The sequence below is a fragment of the Carettochelys insculpta genome, chromosome 1, assembly GCF_033958435.1.
Source record: "Carettochelys insculpta isolate YL-2023 chromosome 1, ASM3395843v1, whole genome shotgun sequence".
NCBI lineage: Eukaryota > Metazoa > Chordata > Testudines > Carettochelyidae > Carettochelys > Carettochelys insculpta.
The window spans coordinates 122681697-122702659 of NC_134137.1; the positions used below are offsets into that span (position 1 = coordinate 122681697).

At 42.2% G+C, this 20963-nt stretch overlaps 2 protein-coding genes across 7 annotated transcripts in view; both read right to left on the bottom strand.

The window, feature by feature from the left end:
- RGPD4 (RANBP2 like and GRIP domain containing 4) overlaps nucleotides 1-1468 on the bottom strand; it is a 76434-nt gene extending 74966 nt beyond the window's left edge. Inside the window, exon 1 of the mRNA XM_074991022.1 lies at nucleotides 1256-1468. Coding sequence (XP_074847123.1) covers nucleotides 1256-1327 — 72 coding nt within the window. The 5' untranslated portion in view covers nucleotides 1328-1468. The remainder of the gene's footprint in view (nucleotides 1-1255) is intronic.
- Nucleotides 1469-4213: 2745 nt separating this feature from the next.
- Nucleotides 4214-20963, bottom strand: part of LIMS1 (LIM zinc finger domain containing 1) — a 134090-nt gene continuing 117340 nt past the window's right edge. For 3 of the 6 annotated variants that reach the window (XM_074991067.1, XM_074991038.1, XM_074991068.1), the window contains exons 5-11: nucleotides 17783-17932; nucleotides 15183-15333; nucleotides 12376-12468; nucleotides 10249-10297; nucleotides 7631-7706; nucleotides 7159-7351; nucleotides 4214-6198 (exon numbers count right to left, since the gene is read on the bottom strand). In XM_074991067.1, the coding sequence (XP_074847168.1) occupies nucleotides 7204-7351; nucleotides 7631-7706; nucleotides 10249-10297; nucleotides 12376-12468; nucleotides 15183-15333; nucleotides 17783-17932 (667 nt within the window). In that variant the 3' untranslated portion in view covers nucleotides 4214-6198; nucleotides 7159-7203. Of the gene's footprint in view, nucleotides 6199-7157; nucleotides 7352-7630; nucleotides 7707-10248; nucleotides 10298-12375; nucleotides 12469-15182; nucleotides 15334-17782; nucleotides 17933-20963 lie in introns of those variants that run through there. The other 3 variants (XM_074991060.1, XM_074991049.1, XM_074991075.1) reach the window with 3 other exon arrangements.

A 20963-nucleotide genomic window follows, 5' to 3' on the forward strand; every position in this document is an offset into this window, starting at 1 on the left:
CTGTGTGTACAAATCCTGCTTAAAAAGCCAGTACAGTAAACGTAAATGTGCTTATGAAGCAATTACACTTAAAATTTCCCATGTCTAACAAAGATCCTAATTACTGATCAAAAACTACAGAACAAATGTGAGGTTTTAAGCATCAAACTGATCTCTGGCTTTTGAAAATTAGATGCCCATTAAACTATATCAGTTTAGACCACTGGTGATCTAGAGAGCACCACTGAGATATGCTGAGAGGTAAATGAGGACACAGAACTAGCTGTCATTTCCATTGCTAAAATGCATTACAAGAGACAGTCTTAATTCTATGTAAACAGTACATGGCAGTACTTGCAATGAGGCTTTTGCAAGCCCATGAACAAGCAAGGATCAGTTTTATTTAAGCACAATCCAAGTTTTCCGAAAAATAAATGTGACCCTGCAAATTACTACCTTACAGATAACTCAAAGCTAAGTTTCATTTTTTTTTAAACAGCAGCAATGTTTATTTGGTAAATCAAATCTGCAGCATTTCGCTGCTGACTTAAACCCTCTGCTTCCCCACATTCTCTCAACACTGCCTCTCCACTCAACCCGACCATAGTGAATAGGTCTATGACCAGGGTGCCCAAGCAGTTCCGACCACACTATTATGAAAAAAATATTTTTCAAGCCAACTAGCCATACTCAACAGGCTAAACAGTCACATGTGGCTAGCGTGGTGGTCACCAGGGTCTAAAAGCTGAAGGAAACACACCCTCGGGCAAGGATAGCTCAGAATCCGTGAGCTCCGGCTGCCACACTTGCCTCTCAGTCTTGACTACAGCCCGGCTCCCTGCCACACCTAGAGCATGGGAAAGCTCTAACCCACGTCCCCACAGCCAGGACGGGGCCCGCCCACTGCCGGGCGCTGCGACCGGCCCACAGAGCAGCAGGCGGCCCTGCCCGCACCGAATGAGGCCCGCCCTGCCGCCGGGGCAGGTACGTTGAAAGCCGAGCCTGCGACTCGCTGCCCCTCCCAACTCCGCGGCGGGGGAGCTGCTCCATGCCCCGGCCTCCGCTGCCGGAGCGGATAACCAACCGCCGTCGCAGAGACCGGCTCCCCTCGCCCCCGGCTAAAGGGCGCCAGCGGCAGATCACGCCCCCCTCCCCCGGCCCGGGCACATCCCCGCCGCGCGCTCCAACGGCCGCCTCAGCCCCGGCGTCCCCGGAGCGGCGGGCGGGGACGCGGCTAGCGAGGGGAAGGGAGACAAGGAGACCGAGGGCCGCTCACCTCTCTGGGGGAGGGGGCCGCGGCCTGCACCGAGGCGATGTACCGCTCCACCTCAGCCTTGCTGCGCCTCATGGCCGCTCCCCGTTCGGCGAAGCCGAACCGAACCGAACCGAACGGCCACCGCGGCCTCGAGCCCCTCCCGCTCACGCTGAGCAGGGGCGTCTCGGGACGGTCGCGCGCCCGCCACCGAATGCGTAACGCAGCGTTGCGGGTGCGTCGTTACCACTTGGGAAAGCGGATATTACGTACATCAGCTCGGCCACCTTCCCCCTCCCGAGGCTCGGCCCGCCCCTTTTTCCGGCGGGGTGGCAGCATGAGGGTGTGTTCCCTGCGCTGTCGCGGCGCTCGGAACGGACGCAGGTGGGGGCGGGGGCGTGGGCGTGTCTGCAGGGGACCCGGCTGTTGCTACAGCTGAGTTTGAGCGCTAGCGGGGGGGCGAGGGAGGGGAATCCTCAGGAACCCGAGGCGGGGGGTGCGCCTTTGGGCTGCCTCTGCACTAGAGTTTTGTCCGCATTCGGAAAGCGTTGTGCTGACAATAAATCGCCAGAACGCAGCACGTGTGTCGACAGCGTTCTGCTGCTCCCCGGTGAGGCAGACTGTCTCCCTCGGCAGAAAGCACACAGGACGAAAGGAACTCTTGAAAGTAGTACAGTGCTGGAAAGGTTGAGAGCCAATACTCAGACTCTGGAAGCATGTAAGATCAAATAGTAGAAATGGGGGAGGAGAGCTGTGACCACTATCCATATCTAAATTAGGTGAATAGTATGGTGCATGGTAAATGGGAATATGGAGGTAAGCCTCCTTTAGAAACTTTACATGTTTTAGTGGAGCCTTGTTTCACAGAATCACAGGGCTGGAAGGGGCCTCAGGAGGTCATCTAGTCCAGCCCCCTGCTTCAAGCATGATCAACCCCTACTAAGTCATCCCAGCCAGGACCTTGTCAAGCCAGGACTTAAAAACCTCAAGGGATGGAGAATCCCCCACCTCTCTAGGCAACACATTCCAATGCTTCACCTGCCTGGTGAAGTAGTTTTTCCTCATATCTAACTTACACCTTTCCCTCTTCAACTTCTGACCCTGTTACTCCTTGTTCTGCCATCTGACACCACTGAGAACAGTTTCTCACCCTCCTTTTTAGAGCTCCCCTTCAGGAAGTTGAAGGCTGCTATTAAATCACCTTTAAGTCTTCTCTTCTGTAAACTAAACAAGCCCAAATCCCTCAGCCTATCCTCATAGGTCTTGTGTTCCAGACCCTTAATCATTTTTGTTGCCCTTCACTGAACCTGCTCTAGCAAATCCACATCCTTGTTTGTTTCTGCTCATGAGAATAGAAATAAAATGAGGAGTAACCTTTGATTTGGAATGGGTAGTAGCACTCTGAAGTAGATGATGGTTTCATTAAGTTAACCCTTTAATTTTTATGTGCAAAGAGGCATGTGCAGATGGACACCACCAGTGAAAAGACGTGCTGCCAGCCCTGCTAATCAGCTGGGGCACATCTGAATCTCCCCTGGATGGCCACACAATTGCTCAGCTTATAGTGTCACTGGTAAGCACTTTGTGATACAGTCCATCCTTGTGCCTCTGCCACACAGTGATGTCTTCAGTCTTTTTCCTGAGTTGTTAGTTAACTTGGAACTCCCTAAATGTATGGATTTAACTTTTCAATGTCTTTTGTCTTGCATTTGTCATCAATGAATTTCATATGGGATCATGATAGCAATTCATTAAGTTTATTTGAGCTCTTTGGAGTTCCTGTATCTTTTCTAGTTTCAGTTTTAATGAGTAAGGAAGATACACTTATTCGGCATAATAGTTAAATATTAAACGTAGCCTGTGTGCGAATGTGAAGATGCGTGGTGAGTGTTTGTATGTATGGGATGGGGAGATAGGGGCTACGTCTACATGTGCACCCAACTTCGAAATAGCTTATTTCGATGTTGCGACATCGAAATAGGCTATTTCGATGAATAACGTCTACACGTCCTCCAGGGCTGGCAACGTCGATGTTCAACTTCGACGTTGCTCAGCCCAACATCGAAATAGGCACAGCGAGGGAACGTCTACACGCCAAAGTAGCACACATCGAAATAAGGGAGCCAGGCACAGCTGCAGACAGGGTCACGGGGAGGACTCAACAGCAAGTCGCTCCCTTAAAGGGCCCCTCCCAGACACACTTTCATTAAACAGTGCAAGATACACAGAGCCAACAACTAGTTGCAGACCCTGTATATGCAGCACGGACCCCCAGCTGCAGCAGCAGCAGCCAGAAGCCCTGGGCTAAGGGCTGCTGCCCACGGTGACCACAGAGCCCCGCAAGGGCTGGAGAGAGAGTATCTCTCAACCCCCCAGCTGATGGCCGCCATGGAGGACCCCGCTATTTCGATGTTGCGGGACGCGGATCGTCTACACGTCCCTACTTCGATGTTGAACGTCGAAGTAGGGCGCTATTCCCATCCCCTCATGGGGTTAGCGACTTCGACGTCTCGCCGCCTAACGTCGAAGTTAACTTCGAAATAGCGCCCAACACGTGTAGACGTGACGGGCGCTATTTCGAAGTTACTGCCGCTACTTCGAAGTAGCGTGCACGTGTAGACGCAGCCAGGGTGGCATTCAGAGGTAGATTTTAAAAACTAGCCTATTTTAAATTATTTTTTCTAGGAAAAATTAACAAGCATTTTATTCTGCACATTTCCTAAAAACTCAGTTATCTATTAAATGGCATCTGAAATTTATATAGTAAATTGATTTATTAAAGTGGGAAACAGACTGGCTGTAGTTCTCTTTAAGAGAAAAAGTACAATTAGGGAAGTACCTCCTTAACTATTGAGTCACATCTGACAGTTCCATATTTCAAAAGAAACTGTGGGCTGAAGTCGATGTAGCACAAGAAAGGCAGAGAACATAGAGAGATCCTCACCACCAAACATCCCTTAAGAAAAGTCAAACAGGTTATAATTCAATAGCCTTTATTTATCACACTGGGAAGCTCAAGTTTTAAACCAGCTAAGGGGTGAATTTTCTTAAAGATATGAAATGAGACTAGTTGGTAGAATATAATCCTGTACAATCTGTTTAGGTTGTTATAGTAAATGAAAAAATTTGTTATACAAGTTTGCCATATTGCTGCACCTTTTATAAAGGAAGGGGAAAATACATTCTCTTTTGACTACAGATCTGATTCTTTATGACTACAAATGAATTACATAAGACTTAGAAGCATGTTGTTAGGAAGTATTGATCAGTCTGGACCCAATTCTTCAGGGCTGACATGGAAGTTGTTGGTGCTCAGCACCTTCTAAGATAGACCATTTGTACATACACTCAGAGATGAGAGATATTTATTTCATGTAGTTAAAATTAATTGAACCAAGAAGCAACATTATGTATTTTTTAAACTTAAAGCGTTCTCAATATTTGAAGAAACAAACTTCATACATCCTATAGAATTGAAGTAGTTAAAGCATATTATTTCTTGTAATACCTGGTATGTATTTTCTGCATAAGAATATAAAATAAACATAAAACTGCATATATATATTTAATGCATCTTTTGAATACTATTGTGAAAGGTACAGAAGAATAAGGCACAAAATATAAGTAAAATACAAAACCGTTCATGAATGTTATTGGATTATTTTAAACAGAACATAGCAAAATTCGGATAGCTCTAAATATGCATGTTTTTTGCAACAGAAATATATTTCTATATTTCCATTACAACTTTTAAGGCTGATACACAAAGATTAGTTATGAAGCTTTTAAAAGACACTACACTTTTGCAGTGGTTGCCCTTTGAAGTTTGACTTTTAGCAGACATTAAAAATATGGCTTCATAATGACTTCTTGGATCTGAATCTAAAAACAAACTTCCATAAAAAGGGATGGTACTGTTGTTTAAAGACTTACAACATGCTGAAATCTATGCACAAGTATTACATTAATTTCAATATCACTATCTGTGTACAGGAAGTTAGGTTCAACTGTGAAGTTATTGCAGGAAATGCACAAGCACATCTTGGCCACCTTTACACAAGAAGCCTCTGTCAACAGAAATCACTGTTGGAAGGAGTCTCCTGGCAAAACTTCTGTTGACAGATTGAAAGAACAATCTGCTCTGTCAACAAAGAGCAGCCAGACTGCCCGACCCTCTCTTGACAGAATGGCTGACCTGAAGCGCTGCAAACAGGGCTGCCCAGTGAACTGGAAGCCCTGTCTGTCGAGAAAAGGGCCCTGGAGTGTCTACAAGGTTGCTTTGTGAACAGAACAATGTTGAGGTGTTCTACCCAAACGGGGAGATATAATGCTGCTGACAGATGTGCTGGGTTTTGTTGACAAACTGTTGACAAAGCATATTTTGGGTGTAGATGCTCTGTTTTTTCCTGATGAAAGCCCAGTTTTGCTAGGAAGAGTTGCTTGTGTAGATATGGGCCTTAACCACAGGATCTGCCTGAAGTCTGGGCACAAGTCAGATCCAGCTGCAGGACCAGAGCCATAGAAGAGTTTTACTAGAATTTGTATCTGCAATTTACTATTAAAGTACAATCTACCCATCAACAAATATTTTTAAATGTGAAAGTCAAATATAGGATTGAAGATCTATTTTGTTTTTGTTAGTTGCAAGAATTGTATAAAATGTATGGGGATTTCAGATGAATGTTTTGGGAAGATAAGAGGAAAGTATTTTCCTATGAAGCTAGTCATTCATCAAGGAAACTTATTTTCTTTTGCTTGTGTATTGCTGACTGCAACCTCGAAGAAAAATAAAAGTCAAGTAATATCTGTAATATTTTCGCATTTTTGCACAGGAAAATGAGATTAGGAATTTTTACTTCCTTCCTAAAGTTTCAGCTAGTTTCTTCAATCTCTTCTTCAACTCCAGAGGAAACTTCTCATAGCATTTCTTGCAGACAGGCTTCATATCAAATTCAACAAATTTGTTCCTAAAAATGATATTAAAAAAAAAAAAGTGAAAGAGATTTCAGAGTATTTGTAGCATGCCATAGTGACATGGTATACGCAGCAAAATAATGGGTTGTACCAGGAGATTCAGATAATTCAATGTGAATTAAAAACTATTTAAAAAATTCCAAAATCCTTCTTACTATGAAGAATTTTTAGAGAAGTCATAAAACAAACAAACAAACAAACAAAAAAGCCCAGAACAACTGAACCCACAACCCAAAAGATGTAAACTGTATGGACCGCAGGAAAGGAGCTATTCAGAGAGCATCTTGACAGAGTTTGTAAAATATAGGCTTGCATAGCCCCATCCCTGCTAATGAATTACAGATATATGTCTCATTGAGTGCTGTTCTGATACAGTCATGTAAAATGGATCAAAATGTTAAGATTTTTTCACTAACATTGAAACAGGAATAATGTACTCAGCATGCAATACTGTTTTCAGGGACTGACATTTTATATTAACTTAACAGCTTGTGTGGGATGCTAAAATGGAAGCATAAGACATTTACTAAAAATAGAATTTCAAAACTATCATTTTCACAACAATCTTTTAAATCTGCATCCCTGAGTTTTATAAGCATAAGCCTGCACTTGAGCATACAGATAAACAGGTGGACAGCTGCATGCGCAAAGGACCTACTGGCATATATATTAAACTATACACAGAAAATAGTTGCAATATGGGAAGCTGGAATGAAATTATAGCTACACAGTGCTCAGATATTAAAACAGTCCATTTATCAGGGTAAGACTTTTCTCCCAAAAGTCCACATTTTTGAATTTTGCTGTTTAAGAAACCATGCACACTCAATTTCTGAGCACAGCGTCAAGTGCTGAAGATTTCAAGTCACGTGGAAATTAATAGTTGTTCCATAACTGATTATCACAAACACATGCAGAAAATGAAAAGAAACATACATATCCTAAACACTGACCAAAGAAGGAAAGAGTAGAGATGGTGACAGCAGGGAAAGGAAAATTTACAAACAGACAGGCTTTTTCTTTTTCAGCTTGTCTTTATCCTTTGCTTCTCGCTCCCGTTTAGCAAGTCGACGCTTAAATTCTTCTGGCATTTTCTCATAACAGTGTTTGCAGACAGGTTTTAAATCAATTTCAACAAACTTATCCCTTTAGATAACACACAGAGGAAACAGTGGAAAGGTCAGGAAAAGAGTTAAGAAGCATCTTAGCTGAAATAAAAATTGAATACAAAGCAAAAATAGATTTTAAAGTAGTAAATCAAACAGCAAGAACAAACACTTATGTCATTTGCAAGAAGTGTACAAATATTCTGTGCCGTTACAGTTAAACTATGACTATTACATATGTGCTTGAAAGGTGATTATTGATCTGATCAAAAGAGATCACAACTGATTTCCATTTTCTTAAACTATCCGATAAACTTACTTGAGTGTTAACTTAGTGTTGCAAGTGGAACAAGCGAAACAGTTCACACACCATGCCTTATTCAGAGCAGAGACAACTGGAGGGAGGGGGAAAAAGACTGTATCAGCAGTTCAATAAGCAAATGCACTTGTTAAGAACTTCTGAAAATCACGCCTTCATAAGACGTACAGCAAAAGTTGATTATTTTACAACTTTTTTCTCAATTAGGAATAAAATGAGGGACCATAATAAAAATGAAGGGTAAGGAGACACACATGAACATACACTGTAGATAAGTACTGTGTAGGAGGCATACGTTCTTTTAAATTATTTCAGTGTTTAAGATGATTCTTAATTTGTAGCTATATTATTTGTTTTCTCGTAGTTTTGTTCTGCAAGGGCTTGATTCTGAATTACAGCTGCTTTTCTTTTCCTCTTTGTCAGTCTCTAGTGCCTCCTCCTTTGTAGCGCTTGCCATCCTCTTTACTTTACATAGGGTTGCTGAGAATTAAGAAATTAAACCTAAGGTACTTTTACTAGGAAACCTTGCCTAGGAAAAAGCAACACAACTTAAGAGAAATGAAACTGAGAGCTTTAGTTAGCAAGGAGTGGTTCATGGGAGGAGGGATTCCTGGAACATTTGCAAATAAGACAGAGAAGTGTAATAGCATAAGGGAAGTCCTTGAAGTCCCTGGGCACTTGCCAGCAAACTGGTCAAGCAGCATACTAACCAATTTTGGCAAAGCAGGATACCTAATCAGTGATGTCAGATACACAGGTCTATTTACTGTAAGAAGTAAAAGAGTGGAGGGAATCAGAGGGACCATCTGCTAGTGCCTGCCTGTTTAGCTGAAGGCAGCCAGTATGTGTTTGAGGATCCTGGGCCTAATCCTCTTTAAAGTATCTGATCACTAATTAGGATTGATAGCTGTTATATAGAGACATCTTAGTTTTAACTAAGGTGAGACTGCACACATGGAATTAACAGATAAAAGACAATTTGGTCTTTGGATTAAGAAACTGTTTCGCTGAATTCTGGTTTTGGTCCATTTGAACATTCAAATAAAGATCTTATTCCACTTCTCTCCCTGCCAAAAACTATTTCCTCTTCTCGGTTCAGGTCAATAGGTGCAGTTCCATTATAAAAATGCACACAAGGTTGCCTCCTATGAAATGCAAATGACTTGTCAGTCAGCTGTAGTCATTCTCAGTTACTGTATTGTAGCTGTCATCATAGGTTAAGCAATTCTCTCTACATCTTGTGGGTGCTAGTTGTACAATAAGTGTCATTTTGGAGAAAAGTATTCTGCTGTTTGTCAGAGGTAGCCTAATCAGATACGTAGTGCTCCATACGGGATCTCTGAGATGGACAACCATAGAGAACCTACTATAGTTAATAGGCTGCCTGACATATTCACTCCTCCTCCCCCACGCTTTGGTAGAATAATGCTGGACGTGCTTATTTTTCATAATGGGAATGTTTTGTTCAAATGTGTATGGAGGAATGAAAGAATAAATTTACAATAATGATTACAAATTACATCAAGGGCAATGAGATGGCAAACTACAATTTGCTCAGTTTAGCAATGAGACCATATAATATAAGGCAGCCAGCTTGCATAGTGCACATATGAAACACATGCCATCTAGTTACCGTAGAAGGCTGAAGATACCTGTTCCACCAACATTTTAGAACTGTATTTGTTTCTGGAGGATTTTAAAAACAGATGAGCAGACTATTCCCTTCAAGACTCTTACATTATAATTTTATAAGTACAGCGTAATGCAGAGAAACTGCATTACTGACACAATTATAATACCATGGCATGATGTTCTTTTAAATGTCTGGGCCTTCCCCACTTAATTACTGGTTTGGGTTGAGCTGGTGCTATCACTGGCACATAGTGCTTTTTCATGTAGGTGATGTTGTAACATAGGTATTTGTTCTGTATTGCTTCATATTAAATTAATCTGCTTTCTCCACTATTCTGTCCCAGATGGTTGACAGAAGCCATACTCCAGGTTAATGGGTTCACGTGTTGTCTTTACAGGACATATTTTATTTGCTGAATGCTAATCCTTTGGCAGTGTTTGTGAGTGTGTCACTTCTACAGACATATGTAGGTGCCTAAAGATGCAGATACCAGACTAGTGTTTTTTTTTTTTAAAGTTCCTAGATACCTAATTTCCATTAAAATCATGAGAATGGGGTGTGTGTGAATAGTAACAGAGAGTAAGCCGTGGTGTGTGTGAGTTTTTGAAAACCCCATTAGATACCTGTCTGCCTCTTTATGCACTACAATACCTTGTAAAATCAGGCCTTTAGGCCCTATTTCTGTCATGTGATCCATTTGCGTGGCTTATTTCATGTGTACTGAGGTCTATTAAAGTCAGTGGGGCTCCACACATGTAAAGGAGGCTGCCTGTGTGAATATCACTAAAGGTTTGGGGCCTTGCCATTTTACACTCTTACTTTACACACAGAAACTCTGAAGAATTTAGAAAAAAGGCATAAGGAGAGAAAGACTAACCAGCATTTTGAAAGGTATTCAGCCCCAATATTCCCTTTCCCTGGTGCCTCCTTTAACCTGTGCGTCCTTCTGAACTGACATAAAAAATGCAGCTAAGTAAATGCTTACCATCTCCCTCAATCACTCGATTACAGTGGAAACAAACATCACCAAACAGCTATGGATGAAGAAAAAAATTTTAACGTCAAAAACTTGCCAACAGTAGAATTTTAGAAAACAAATTAATTGCAACTCAGCATATGAATGTAGCAACTTTTCTAACTCAGTACGATTAAAGGAATGTGTACCACCATACTTTTTTCTTAAGTCACCTTTGCATTCACATTACAAATAAGACCCTTCATTATTAAAGATGAAACAATGTTTAATTTATGTTTTCTTAAATACTAATTATGTTTTATTTCATTTTTGCACTTCTTTCATCTTGGGAAATTAAGCTAGACTGTTTTACTTTTTTCTCTCTAGTCAATTTGAACTTTCAGGTTCTCCTGCATGTCTACAACAATACCTTGCTGTTTCTATTGCATAATTTCAACGTTTCTGTACACAGCCACCCACTTGCTCTAGTTTTGGCTCAAATATTACTTGTTAACATCTGTAGTGTTATGGCATTTATTATTTACAGCTATAGTATCAATATTTCAAACGTCAGATCTTCAAAACTGAATATTCAGGTATCTGTAATTAATACATGCTGCAGAACTCTGAAGCTTATCTACTTTTTAAGATCCGAGATATGTGTACATGTAACACTCTGCAGTTTACTCATGTTTAAAATAGTTGCCACCGGTTTATTTTAACAGTTAGCAGAATATATGTTATCTTTTTAATCTGTTCATCCAGACGTTTATGCTACACTCCTCACTGCAGTATCTGACTTTATAAGAATTTGTAGGGAAAAAGACAGTGAATTTAATCCATGTATGAAAATGAAAGTCGCTAGATGGCGTTCTCTGACAAATACAAAGATGGACAAAAAGTGAGTCAAGCTGAGCTGCATATCATATCTCCATATAGAATCATATTATGCAGTAGCAACTGTAAAGAATGCCACTTAATTAACTGAGGCCTAATGTCAAACTCTAGACAAGGAGTGGCATGATTTCCGTAGCTTCTTGAAAAACTTGGGTGTCGTTAGCAGCACTAAACAAGTGGTCTGATCTTGCAGAGACTACAAAGTTCACAGCTAGGGGCACATCTATACTACAGAGTTATTTTGAAATAAACACATTATTTCAAAATAACTTTGCTAGTGTCCACACTATGCACATGCGATTTTGAAATAAATTCCAATAGCGGGTACGTTGTTTCAGTATTGGTAAACCTCACTGCAGGAGGAATAATGCCAATTTCAAAATAGGCACTATTAAAACATGAAATAGCTTTTTAAATAAATCAGATGGCATCCAATGGTACTATTTCAGTAGCGCTGTGTGTCTGGAAATGCTATTTTGAAAAAACTGGGTGCTACTTCAAAATGCAATTTTGGGTAGCTGTATTATTTCCAAGTAAGATTTTGAAATAGCTGTTTTGAAATACCTCTGTAGAGTAGCTGTAGTCTAAGAGCCCTTCATTCAGTAGTTATGGATTTGAAGACTTAGTACATACTAAAAGTTTTGTGAAGTCCTTGATGTTTTTAAATGCTTGAAACGTTTGCAGAATAGTCTTAACATATTTAAGGACTTACAATGTGACAGTCACCACTTTTAATGACAAAGCTATTCCCTTAAGCTACACTAACACTGATGAGCTTTGCCAACAAAACCCCAGTTTTTGTCAACAAAACTCTTGGATCATGCATACACAAAATACACTCAGCACTTTTGCCAGCAGTGTTCTGCCTCTCAGCCATGAGGCATACCGATGCTGTCGACAGATTCTGTCAACCAAAAAAACCTGTGTGGATGCTCTGGCAGGGATCTTCTCTCAACAGACAGGGCATCCAGAACAATGGGCAGCCCTGTCTGCTGTACTTCCAGGTGCCTGTTTTGTCAAGAGAGCAAACAGACAGTCCCGCCACTCTGCCGACAGAGTGGAGTGCTCTTTCAATCTGCTTTTGGTGTGTGGCCACACACACTCGATAAAAGCTTTCTCAGGAAATCTCTTCTGAGAGTGACTTCTGTTAACAGAGTGCTGTAGTGTAACCAAAGCCTTAGTGTTAACATTTTTTCCCTACAGATACAAATTGATGAATCATGAATGTAATAATGACTAAGAAACAAAATTCAACCTTACCTGATTGTAATGGGTTTCACAGTATGCCAAGCCTTTCCTCTCATAGTGACGATGACCAAGAAATGGCTTTTCACACTTTGCACAAACAAAATGCTGCAACAAAAATGATATAAAATGTCTCTGGACTGGTTCAGTTTATGGAATTTCTTTGGAAATAGATGCTCAAAACTCAGGATTGAGAATTATTAAAGGACAGCCTACTAGTAATACTTTCTTTAAAATTAGAAATAACACTTATTGTTTGTAGATTTAAAACAAAAAAAATATTGCTCATTTTAAAATCTATTAGAAACCGAAGAAAAAGTTATGGATTCATTATTAGTTGACAAATTGCATTGATATGATAGAAAAATTTTAAACTAGCTTAAAAAACTTTATTGCTACATGTCTTGTTTGGCAATCACCAATAATTTGATCAATGGTGGTGTGTTTTAATTTATCTTAGGAGGAAGGATGACCCTGTGATTAAGAGAGCAGGAGTAAGCAGATTTGAGTCCCATTTACGATCCTCATCTTTTGGAAATAAATTTATTTTTTCCTTAATTCTCTCAACTGTAAGATGGGCATATAATACTTGCCTGCGTCACCAGAATGTGGTATTAGGATACATTTATTGGTTGCAATATTCAAAGCAGCTTGTATTCCGTTAAATGTAATGAATGATGTTTGACTAATGCTTCTGCATTGCTTTGAAATGCTCAACCATCCATTGTGAAATGCTTGAAGATTTTCATACTGAAGGCATCATAAAGGCAAAGCAGTATTATGGTCTCCATAACAGAATGAGAAATGTAGAACGGGAAGGAACCTCAATAAGTCACTTGGTCCAGTCCCTTGCATTGAGACAGGGATACTTTAAACTTTTAGTCCTAACAGGTGTTTGTCTAATCTGTTCTTGAAAACCCTCAATAATGGAGATTCCACAACCTCCCTAGGTTTTTTGTTCCAGTGCTTAACTAACCTTACAATTAGGAAGATTCTCCTGAGGTGTAAACCAATAGTTTTCAACTCTTTTTTTATTTGCAGACCCCTGATACATTTCAACTAGAGATGTGACCCCCTTTGGAAATTTAGCTTGTGGTCCCCAGACCCATCTCACAGAAGTCTTAAACTGAGCGTAGAATTCAAATATAAGTGTTGCATCTGCTTGGTATGGCATTTGACACAGTGTGAAAAAAGGTTTGCTGAACTGTGGGCTTCATTGGTAAGAAAAACATTTCAGGGTTTTGGCCTGTAGGTGGGAGCACACACATACTTCGATTAATCAGAAAAACTGAATGCTTTTTCTGGGATCTGAAACTTTATTTTCATGGTCACCTTTTGTGGACCCCTTAAACATAGTCTGTGGACACCAGGGGTCCATAGACCACGGGATAAAAATAAGTGATCTAACTTAAACCTTACTTGCTGTAATTTAATCCTATTATTTCACATCCTCTCTGCGGTGTACGAGGAGAAAATTAATCACCCACCCTCCACTTTATAGCAACGTTTATAGCCCTGGTCCCAGGGCTGTTGGATAAGAAAGAATTTACTCATATTTAGTCTGTGATCCACAATAACCTGCAGATCGTTTTCTGCAGCATTTGAATCCTATTTTTGCAGTTTGTAATTTATTTATGTATGCAAAATATTAATACATTTCTGTACGACACTTGACACTTCTACTGCACTTTGCTCCCAAGGATCTCAAAGCACCTTTTTGAACAATTAACTTCACTTCACACACACCTTGGGTGCATCTGCACTAGCTGGCTACTTTGAAGTGGCTGGCACAACACCGAAATAGCACGCGTCGCGTCTACACGTGCTGTGTGCTATTTTGACATTGAAATTGACGTTAGGCAGTGAGATGTCGAAATTGCTATTCCCATCCGAAGATGGGAATAGCGCCCTACTTCGACGTTCAATGTTGAAGTAGGGCATGTGTAGATGATCTGCGTCCTGCTACTTCGAAATAGCGGGGTCCTCCATGGTGGCCATCAGCTGAGGGGTTGAGAGACACTCTGTCCAGCCCCTGTGGGGCTCTATGGTCACCGCGTGCAGCAGCCCTTAGCCCAGGGCTTCTGGCTGCTGCTGCTGCAGCTGGGGGGTCCATGCTGCATGCACAGGGTCTGCCACCGGTTGTCAGCTCTGTGGATCTTGTGCTGTGCAAGGCAAGTGTGTCTGGGAGGGGCCGTTTAAGGGAGTGGCTTGGGGCTTTGCTGGCCCCTTATTTCGACGGGGAGCACTTGTGTGTGTGGACGCTCCACATTTCCTTCCAGGGCGGCTCCTTTCGATGTCCCCCGTCACTACTTCGACGCTGAACGTCGATGGCACCAGCCCTGGAGGACGTGCAGACGATACGCGTCGAAGTAGCCTATTTTGATGTCCTTACTTCGAAATAGGCTACTTTGACGTAGTGTGCTAGTGTAGACGTAGCCCCTGTAAAATAAGCAATGTCATCATTATTCTCATTTTACAGCTAGAGATGCAGACCAGAGAGAGAAAATAATTTGCTGAAGACCTAACAGGAAATTTGTGGCAACTAACCCATACTTTCGTGCCAGTGACACTATCTATACACACACGTAAAGTTTCTGTTGATTTAAGAGATATTTTGGGTTCTACATCTTATGTGAAATATAGGAAGTCCCTCTCAAAGTGCAGAATTTTTCAAAACAGAATAAACTCTGTGATGACAACTGCAGAAAAAGCCATTGAGGTAGAATTTTACAGCCCTTTCTATTGAAACTGACCCACAGAATTACAGACCTAGTATATTCATACCAATATTTATAAAATACAATACACGTTCTGACATTTACCTCTACATGCCACTGTTTACCCATAGCATTCACCACTCGTCCTTCAATTGGTCTCCTACATGCTCCACAGATGGGGACACCCATTTTATCATGGCAAGGCAAACAATATAATTCTCCTTTCAACTCACGAGCATCAGCAGTGAGTTCCTTCCTGTTCAAGAAGTAATGAATTAAACATCAATATAAAGAATCTGAGACTATAAACAATGATTTTAGTTAATGGGTGGTTGCAAAGGCATAACTTCATGGATTTATTTCAACAGGTTTATTTTGAGTCCATTATGGAATTTGGATACTAGTTTTCAAAATGGCCTGGTTCAGTGACTTTTACCTTGAACACACAATGTTTGCCTGGAAAACTCAGAAATGTGTAGTAAGTATAATGCATTAAGTTTTTATTTTCTTTTACAAGCAATCTACGGTGACCACAGGATCATTTGTAAGATCTAGGGCTTGTCTTCACTTTGGGCTAAAACTGTGCTGCTGTAATTGATGCAGTGGAGTTGATTTAGTGGGTCTGGTGAAGTCATGGATAGATTGATGGAACAACCAACATATCTAAGTCAATCAAAGCTACCTGGATTTCAGCTACATAACTTACCTAATGTAACAAGTGTAACTTAGAATGACTGGTTACTGTAGACATGATCTAGTTTCACTGGCCTAAAATTTGTTCTTGGTGACACTACTGTAATCCACTATAATCGCCCATTAATTTAGATTCACATCAGCATAACAACTTCCTTGCCCTCCAAATTACTGCAAACTAGAGCACCTGTGCTATTTCCTATAATGCCTCCAATCCAGCACCTCTGTGCAGACATGGAAAATGGGAAAATCTGTGTTTATCCACAGCTTAGATCCAAGCAAGGCTGACTTCCCTCCAGCAGGTCAGAAACTGCCTTGTCCAGCCGCTGCAGAGGCCACTTTGAAAATCCACTGATTCTGTCTGGAGCTGTTTGAAGCAGAAACTCTCTTCAGAATTGCCCAAGAGATACAGAGTTACAGCTGTACAGCGTCAATACAGCTGCCATCACAGCTTGTAAAAACTGGGTAAGTGGCTCAGCTCGGAAGACAAGGACCAGGTGCCACAGATGAAGACACATTGTTTCAAAGAGGAGGGAAGAATCTTTTGTTTTTAAAAAAATAGGGGGCTGCAGAGGAATAAGTTAAGCAGCAAAAGAGAAGCATGTAGGGGAAGTGAAGGGGCTGTTTTTTTAAAAGAAGTGAAAAAAATTGAAAATTCACTGGGGTTTCTTAGTTTATAATTGAGATTACTGTCAAATATGGCTTAAAAATGGACACCACTAAGTAGCAGTTCATTCAGCCTATGGTTTTGAACAGTGACTTTTTCATCCCAGAATGACAACGCAATGTTCACTAAGATTTAAGGTTATGTGCCTCACAAACGTGAGTGTCTGTAAATCAAGTCACCGATAAGTCTGATGAAATTTCAAGTGATGCACAATTTACTATTTTAGCTGGGGTTTATTACCCTCACGGTTGCAAATGGTTTGATTATTCTAAAGCAGTAATTCTTTAGTACTTCTAAAGCAGTAATTCTTTAGTAATTCTAAAGCAGTGGTTCTTAACTTGGGGTGCATGCACCTCCAGGGGTGTATGATGCTTTTTCTAGGGGTGAAAGACATGCCAGCTTCTTTTAGAAGGTAAGTAATCACAAACACAAATTAAACACAGGCATGTAAGTACAACTACTTTGTTTCATCAAACCTATGTACGAATTCAGTTAGCCGCTAACTGTTTGTGTGTCGGTTACAGTTTACTTCCACAGCAAAACTCCGCAACATCTCTGGGTAGTGCTTGTGTATTTTTGTATGCCTAGTGCACTATTATTTGTGGTGAGTAATAACATAAAACTATTTTACGCGTATTTAATATGCATTTAAAACTGCATAGGCCCACCCATCTCCACTTTTTATAAGAGCTGTGAGAACGTATTTTGAGAACTAAAAGGGAGCAGGCTGCAGTAAAGGTTAAGAACCACTGTTCTAAAGGATTACATGGGGTGATGTTCAGTCCAGAGTCACATCTTCTATCATAATTTAATACTCAGTTCCTTTCCAAAATGAAATTTTCATGTTTCCTCTTAATTCTTCTTTACTTCCTCCTCTCTTTTGTTACTTGCAGTCCTCCAAGGACAGAAAACAGTCTCATGTTCAACTCTTCTCTCCTGGTCACCTCTGAACTCAGTTTCTAAGTAAATCTTTATCCTTTCTGCACTAGTGAAACCCTCATCTGTGTCCAGAGCTAGAATTGGGGGTACACACATTGAAATTACCACCTTTCCCAAGATGCCATCTTGTTCTCCAGAATATCAGCTTTCATTTAAGCTTGTCTGAGAGATGACTGAACCCCAGATTTCTGCAACCTATGAGCCTGTTTGAGCTAAAGGATCAAGTCCATAAGCCCAGAGGTCATGGCAGACTTAAATCTCCATACATGATCTAGCTACTAGACAGGACAAAGAACCACACACTGTTGACGTGAATCACACAAATACAGCTGACTTTAAATTTAAACAAACAAATAAAAATATGCACTTTTAAAAAGACTTTTTCCCCCCAATAAAATACACTTACCCGCAATTGGCACAGTTGAAATGATCAGGGTGGTAAGGATCATTCTTGAATATCAATGGCTGTTCATCAATAATGGCATGGCACTTCTGGCAGATGTATTTACCCAGACCCCTAGCTTTCTCCCGGGTATGACAGGGACGGCAAAGATGCCTAAAAATGGGGAAAAAGAAAAACAGTAAGTAAATACTTTTTGGAATCTTACCACACAAAAACACAAACAAAAATCTGTTAGGGTATCAATTCAATCTACTATTTGGATAAATCATATAAGCAGTACACTCAAGGGAAACCAAGCTCAAGAGGGGTGGAAAAATATCAGTTAAATTACTTTTGTCCAGCAAAAGGGTTTGATTCTTTTCTCTAATGAATGTATTAAAAAAAAATAGCATTTGCTAAAGATTTTTGTTGCCAAGTGGTTTTGAATCTTAGACATTAGAAAGGGAGACTAAATGCTTATTTATGCTCTGAGTGCGCAAATAATTTATGCGTGAACATCACTTATCACGTGAAGTCACATGCTTCCAGTTAAGCATGTATCTGTGTGCCAGCCTGCAGTGCAGCAATATCATCTCGGAGCCTCTTCAGTTCCTCGTTGATGACAGCGGTCTTTCAGGTGTCACTGATGGCCTGAAGATCTTCAGTCAAGCCGGTCAGCATGGTCCGCACATTCCAGCAAGCAAGCTTAAATTGTTGATGTTTCTCATTTCTTGTTGATTTTCTTATTGGTTTGCCTGGTGCCCAAATTTCAGTCACTTGTCAGGTTCAGGAACCTTAAGCCTCATGCACCCAGCGAGGCAGGTGAACTGTGGTGGGACAGTACTCTATTGGCTGGGGGCTGCCCAGCTTCAGGCGGGCGGTGACTGTCCAGTGAGATGCGAGGATCTCTCCCACCATCGAAGGCAACCCCTGGTGTTCGTTCTCTACGCCAGTCGAGCACGAGCTTATAACTGGTATCTGTTGCCCCCCATGTTCAGCGATGCCAGAGTACCTCTCCAGGCGCAAGACTGGGCACTTATTATGGAGACTCTGGGCTGCCCAGACACCAGTGTCCCCCTCTCGGCTTTACTGATATAGTCCAAAGGAGAGGATAACCTCCACGTCTGGTACCAGCTCAGCTGCAGGAGTTGCCGGGACAGTGCCAGAAGTTGACACTGAACCGCCTTCGCACTCCACTCCGGATTTTCTGTCAGGGTTTACTCCCTTAGCCTCTCTCCTTCCCAGGAGAACCCACAAAGCGGTGGGGTGTGGAGAATGTGGTTAAGGATCCCACTACTTCATACCTCCCTGTCACCATAGCTCCCAGTGGAGCAATGACCTCATATCCCCGGGACCCTCCTCCCCACCTTTCGCCCCACCCCCAGCTACCATCACCATAGGACCCTCCCCAACCCACTACCCCCATCTACTGCCATGTCCGCCCTCCTCACTGCACTGGCCCCTCTCCCCCCAGCTGCTCTCAGTGCCCCCCAGGTCCACCTTCCCCCATTGCTCTTCAGGCTCTTCTCTTCAGAAACTCCTTTTCCTGATAGTGCTGCCTTGCAGGGTGACTCGCAGATTCAGGATCTCTAAAGGAAAAGGACTACACCTTTTTCTGGCAGAGTAAAGCCCAAGAAGAACCCAGAGAGCAGAGTGTTGGCTTTGCTGTCAGAAACACCCTTCTACAAATGGTGGAATTAGTCATGGGCGGATCAGAAAGACTTCTTCAGATTACGCTTCAAACTTGCACCAGTCCCGTCCACCTGATCAGCGCTTATGCGCCAACCCTGTACTCCACACCAGAAGTTAAAGACAAGTTCTATGACGTGCTTAGTGCTGCTGTAGTGCAAATATCTGCTCGTGAACAACTGTACATCTTGGGTGACTTCAATGCAAGAGTTGGAGCTGATTGGGCCTCATGGCCTTCCTGCTTAGGACACTTCAGTGTGGGAAAAATGAATGACAATGGACAGCGTCTCCTTGAACTGTGCACGTACCACAATCTGTGCATCACAAACACATTCTTCCAAACGAAGCCACAGCACAGAGTGTCGTGGAGACACCCACGCTCGAAGCACTGGCATCAACTAGACGTGGTCATCACTAGGCGTAATAACCTCAAAAACGTCCTTCTGACACGCAGCTATCACAGTGCTGACTGTGATACAGATCACTCGCTAGTTTGCTCCAAGCTCAAGCTCAGACGCAAGAAGCTGTACCGCTCTACACCTGCTGGAAGGCCCCGCATTGACTCCAGAAAGACGGCAAACTTGGAAAAAGCTGAAAAGTTCAGAGAGACCCTCCAGGAAAATCTGCATGGCGGCCCTGGGGGCGCCAATGTGACATCCAAATGGCAACATCTGAGGGATACAGTTTACAACACGGCCTTGTCGGTGTTTGGAAGAAGAGCTAGAAACACGAACGACTGGTTCAAAGCTAACTCTGATGAGATGATTCCAGTCATTGAAAAGCGTGCTGCACTCCTGGAGTACAAACGCTCACCGAGCCAGAGTACCCAGCAAGCACTTAGAGCGGACAGAAGAACAGTACAGCAGACAGCCAGGCGCTGTGCCAACAACCACTGGCTCCACCTACGCAGCAGCATCCAGACCTGTGCTGACTTTGGTAGTCTCATAGGAATGTACGAGGGTATGAAGAAGGCATTAGGACCCACCCAGAACAAGATGGCACCTCTGAAATCCAAATCTGGTGAAGTCATCGCTGACAAAGCCAAACAGATGGAGCGCTGGGTTGAGCACTACTCCAAGCTGTACTCACGCGAGAATGTTGTGGTTGACACAGCCCTTGATGCCGTCGAGCTCCTACCAGTAATGGACGAACTGGATCAGGAACCGACTGTGGATGAACTGAAGAGAGCCATCGACAGCATTGCAGCAGGAAAGGTCCCTGGCCAGGATGGTATACCACCAGAGGTAATCAAGTGTGCCACAGACACACTCCTGGAACCCCTACATGAGCTACTGTGCCTGTGCTGGAAAGAGGGTGAGGTTCCACAGGATATGCGCGACGCTAACATTGTAACCTTGTATAAGAACAAAGGAGAAAGAAGCGACTGCAACAACTACCGTGGAATCTCCCTCCTAAGCGTCACTGGTAAACCGTTCGCTCGAGTCATCCTTGGCAGACTCCAGAAGATTGCTGAGAGGGTGTACCCCGAATCGTAGTGTGGATTCCGCGCAGAGAG